General features: G+C 48.0%; 1 protein-coding gene across 1 annotated transcript; it reads left to right on the forward strand.

The window, feature by feature from the left end:
• Nucleotides 1-788: 788 nt before the first annotated feature.
• LOC136387135 (speedy protein E4-like) lies at nt 789-4,849 on the forward strand (the record flags this gene model as incomplete). The annotated part of the gene is made up of 6 exons (XM_066358192.1): nt 789-897; nt 1,425-1,634; nt 2,265-2,323; nt 2,752-2,837; nt 4,437-4,608; nt 4,775-4,849. Coding segments are annotated over exons 1-6 (711 nt in total), but the record flags the coding sequence as incomplete, so codon positions are not given.
• Between the last annotated feature and the right edge of the window lie 320 nt (nt 4,850-5,169).

Below are 5,169 nucleotides of genomic sequence, written 5' to 3' on the forward strand. Positions count from 1 at the left end.
CTACTTTGAGGAGCTTTGGGTGATCCATAGAATCCCCCACATTGTAGACACCATCTGAAGTATGTAAGCATATGTACTGTTTTCTAGGATTTTAGGTCCTTACAATGTCTCTCAGACTAAAACTTGCCTGATGGTACAGGATTCGTGCCCCCAGTTTCAGAACCCTGTACATCGTGTCTGTAACCATTGAGCTTGCCAAATGGACTGTTTTAAAGTAACTTTTTATTTGGAAAGTCAATGTACCTGAGATCTATTTTTATATATACATATCTCAATTTCATAAGGTTTTAGAATTTTTGTTTTCCCCAAATGTCCCTGTCCCCTCCCTCTTCCACCCGACTACGCTCTGGAATAGGAATGGGAAAGGAAGAGCCCAACATATTTCAAGCTCAGAATGGAGAGAACGCAGCATCCCCGGGGGAGGGGTAAGACCTAATGCTGACACATGAGGATGGTTTTGGAAGCTGGTCAGAAGTTGTGGGGTCAGTGGTAGGAGACAGTGTTTGACCGCAAGCTCCAGGACAAGTGCACACATAACAGTTACACATGTTTGCATCCTTCAAACACGTTGCCCAGTTGGAATGACCAATGACCTCAGAGGCCTTCGACCTTCCTGATTGGAAGGACCAGATTCCGTGGTGCTTGGCAACAGAGGTGTGCCAACAGCATCTTACTGGAGGTTTTCTCCATTCTAAGCTACGGATCAGTTGGGAGAACAGTGTGTTCAAGTAAAACCCAAAAGAGTTTAGAGTCTTGGTACCCAAAAAAGAAAGAGTTAGGAAAAAACCATGGCCAATTGTGAATCAAGTTTCCAGTCTGAGAAGCAGAGCCCCCAGCCTAGATCCTCAGGGTACCCCCTGGAGGTGAGAGTGGTTGAAGTCGTGCCAGGACCATCAGGTGAGGAAACTAGGGACAGAGGGGATTGGAGAGGGCTGACCAGTGAGGAGGAAGGGAGACCTGTGAGAGTGTGTGAAAGAAAGGAGAGATTCAGAAAACCAGAGATTAGAGATCACAGGAGCTGGAGACAAGGATATCCCCATGAAGAAAAAGCCTGGGAAGCAAGGAAGGAGGGTTAGGAGATGAGATCCCAGCATGAGAGATGGGAAGGGAGGAAACAGTGGAGAGTTCCTTTGATTCCCCCCCAATAGGAGAAATAATCTTTAAACAAGGAGGAGTTTTGAGGACAGAGACATAGAACAATGGCAGGATGAATGGGAGGGGGCAGGTGGACTTCAACAAAGGGGAAAGATGGAGAGACGTCTGGGGAGAAGACCAGTTGTCTGTGACACTGGAGAGGATGGATGGGTTTGCTCACTGGGGGTGGGGAGAGAAATAGGTGGGATGGACTGGGGATGGGTTTAGTGGACCAGTAGCTGAATTCCAAAGGCAAAGACTTTATATTGTAGCCTGGTTTCTTTCCTCAGCCCCCCGTGTAGATTCCAGCCCCCAGCCTCAGTCAGATGACAGGAAGAGGAAGAGGGAGGGGTCAACAGAGGAGGAGAGAGAGGAGTCTGCCCCTGGGGCTCAGGACGTCTGGGTCGTGGACACGCTGTGTGGGCTCAAGATGAAGCTGAAGAGGCACAGGCGGTCTTCAGTGCTACCTGAGCACCATAAGGCCTTCACCAGGCTGCTCGGTAGGAGGGGACCCCGGAGAGCACCCTCCAATCTATCCTTTAAAAATGTATTTATATAACTACTCTTTTCCAATAGAAAAGGATTGCTCTGCTAGTTGGTAAGCTCTCTATCCTAGAACTCTGTACTGATCGCTCATCAGGGACATTTACAAATGATACAGGGTTAGGCTGGACTGTAAAAGGGTCTGCACTTGGGATCAGAAAGCTCGGTTTCAATTGTACCTCTGAGACTGACCTTTTGAAATAAAGACCTTCATCTTATAAGGGAAGATAAGGCCATCTTCCCAGCCTAATGTGACTGTCAATGGAGACAATGGCTGAGTGCTGTGACATTGGCAGGGGCACATTCACACTGATGAGGGAGCATCACTCATTACTAAAGATCTAAATCATGCAGATATGCTGCTGACATCCTACCTGTCACTCAATCACCCCAGAGTGGGTAAATGGGGGTGGTGGTCACCACACTCCCTGGCTCAGGGAACAATCTCCTCTGTCCCTCTTCACAACAGCCTCAGCCTCGGTCACAATCCTAAAAGTTCCCCAAGCAGGGCATGGTTCCCTCTTTGCCTGCAACGCTCCCATGGCAACCCTGTTCTGGTCAAGCTAACATAAGCCCTCTTTTCATAGAGGATCCTGTCATTAAAAAATTCCTGGCCTGGGACAAAAATCTGATGATCTCTGACAAGGTAGTGTGTATCCCTGCTCTACCATCTGTCCTCGGGCACAGAGAGCCTTCCGTGCCCAGGTTTCTCTCTCAGACCTGATGCCTTGTCACCACTTCCCCTCAGGGACCAAGTGGGTTCTTACAGTGTGGATGGGGGTAGGGAGTGGGGTGATGGGGGTGTGTGGGGTCCCTACCACTAGGATGGCTCCTCTGGGATCTGAGCCCAAGGCTTGACTCTATGGTTGTTAGCAGATCAGGTCTCCTCACAGCGCCTGGGGACTCCCCTTTGCTCCAGGTTAGCAAAGACCCTCCTGACACCAGCGGTCCTAACACCTGCCCTGAACCCTCCGTGCTTGCCATCTGGAAACATCAGCCTCTCCCTTATCCCACTGTGCTTCCTCTTTCAGGGTGTGAGCCCTCTTTCATGTATTATTTCCCTCTTTCCCTCAGTATCTGCTGTCCATGGTGATAGTTTATTTCAGCCGCGCGGGCCTCTACTCCTGGCAGTACCAGCGAATTCATTTCTTCCTGGCCCTGTGAGTATTATGCTTAATCCCATCAAACCCTAGGAGTATGGAGGGAGGGGAGTGGGTCTCTGACTTTCATCTTTTTAAAAAATCTATTTGTACTGTTCACTCTGTGTAAAAAACCATTAGGATTGTTGTGACAACTGTAATGTTTTTTACAGTGTTCTTTGCAAAAGCCAGCAACCTAAATGTCAGGTAAAATGCTGAACAAAGCAGGCCCTGGATGGATAGCTCGGTTGGTTAGAACATTGTCTGGAATCAGCAGAGGTTGCTGGTTCGATCCTCAGTCAGGGAACATACAGGAACAGATAGATTTAGATATTCCTCTCTCTCCCTCTCCCTTTCTCTGTCTTTAATATCAATAAACATTTTTTGAAAGGCTGAACAAAGCAAAAGAAAACATAGATGCTTCATAAACAAATGGCACCACCCTGCCGCCAAGCAAACAGGCGTTAGACTCTCCGTGTCCAGTTCCTCTCTCTCTCCTGTATCTCTGTTCCCCCCTCATAACAACACCAAACGTAGAGGTCTTCCTCCTCATTTCAGACCTCCATTAAATAGCACATTTTTATGTATTGTAAAATACTCCCTGGGGAAATTTCTTACAAATCTTTTTGAAAATCCTTGCAGATCACAAGTTAACCAATTCAACCCCCCAACAATTTCACTAATTTTGTTCTAAATCAAGGCAAGAGTTTTCAGTTTGAATTCTGCTCTCTCTAGGATCTCCATCAAACTTCCCTACCACCCCGATATTTCATTCTTTGTTGCAAGGCTCCTCCGAAACACCCTTCCCAGTTATTATTTTTTCCTATTGTATTTTCTGTCTAGGTATTTTTACACATATGTATCTGAATAAAAGACATTTTGTTAAAAACAGTTCAAACACCAAAATCTTTGGATACCATCTCTGACCCACTAACCTGCATTCCAGTAGCACTCTAATTAGAATTCCATTAAAATGTGCTATTTTAAATTAGTTATTTTTAATGCCCTTTCCTTTCTTTTGCCAATCCCATTAAACTAGACCCCGGTTGAAGGCAGCACCTGTCAGTATATCGATGGCTTCTTAAATAGTACAATTCTTATCACTTTGCAGATGCTTACGTTATATTGAGTCTAAGATTATCAGGTTTGCACTTGCTATGAGACAAAGCACTCATTCATTCACTCATTCTATGAAAACTTATAAACTGCATCTCAGTGCCAAGGAATGTGAGGGGAAGAAGAGAATTCAAGAAGCTTTCTTGAGTTAATGCACCACCACAGCAAGTCCTGTATGAGTCATTTGGTAGGAAAGCGGTGAATACAGTAAGGACCAGTCAGGGCCGCCCACGGGAGCAGCACAGGTACTTGCTCTATGAGACTGGTGCGTGCGCACACAGCAGGTTAAAGGAAAGGGGCCGGCTTCCCTGTAGGATTTATGATCATCATCCAGGTATGAGAGGTGCCCTTTAGGTCCCTGCTCATCAGTTGCTTCTTGAAGAGTGGGTGGCACTGTGTTACACTAGATAGGGCTCCCGGAAGTCCTGTCCTTTTGGGCAACTGGCCTCAGCCAGGGGTCCTTCCTCTCCTGCTGCTGACTGGCCTCCTGGTGTCTGTCCTCAGCTACCTGGCTCTGGATATGGAGGAGAATTACCACGCCCCTAAGCAGGCCATCCTTTCCTTCCTCTATGGGGAGCACTACCTCGCTCAACGCCGCTCATTCCACAAACTGCAATTCCAGTTCTTCCGCTCCTTGGGCAATAGGGCGTGGGTCTCCCGGGAAGAGTGTGAGGAGGTAGGTGGCTGTGGGGACTTGGCGGAGGCGGCCACACTGGAGACAGAAGGGATCCTGGGGATCAGCTTTGGGATTTGAGGCTGAGACAGAATTGGGGGCTGGACATGGCGGGACGGGGTCCACCTGGAGATTCATCATCTTCTCAGGGGGCTGTTTCTCTTTCCAGATCCAGGCTTTAGATCCAGAGCTCTGGGTGTGGGGTCGTGATCGCACCCTTATCTCTGAGGCCACTGAGGCTAAGGTGGGTCTGAAGGAAGGTGGTCTCCTCATGGGTACAGACGGAATGATTTGTTGTCTACTTAGGAAATCCCAGCAATCTGATTGGTGGATCCTCGCTCATTGCCCCGTCCCCCTCGGTGTTCCACACACTGTGAAGTGGACCCACCAGGCACACAGCCAGGCTCTGACAGGCTCCAGGACACAGGCTGACGACCACACACACGCACCTTGGTGGCACGTGTGGGAGCCAGACCTCATGACTGGGCTGAAATCGTTTGAACCAAAGTAACAGGGTCCATATATTAGCTTTCTTGAAATGTTGAGTTTTGTGAAAAGTGAAGT

The sequence above is a fragment of the Saccopteryx leptura genome, unplaced genomic scaffold (assembly GCF_036850995.1).
Source record: "Saccopteryx leptura isolate mSacLep1 unplaced genomic scaffold, mSacLep1_pri_phased_curated manual_scaffold_107, whole genome shotgun sequence".
NCBI lineage: Eukaryota > Metazoa > Chordata > Mammalia > Chiroptera > Emballonuridae > Saccopteryx > Saccopteryx leptura.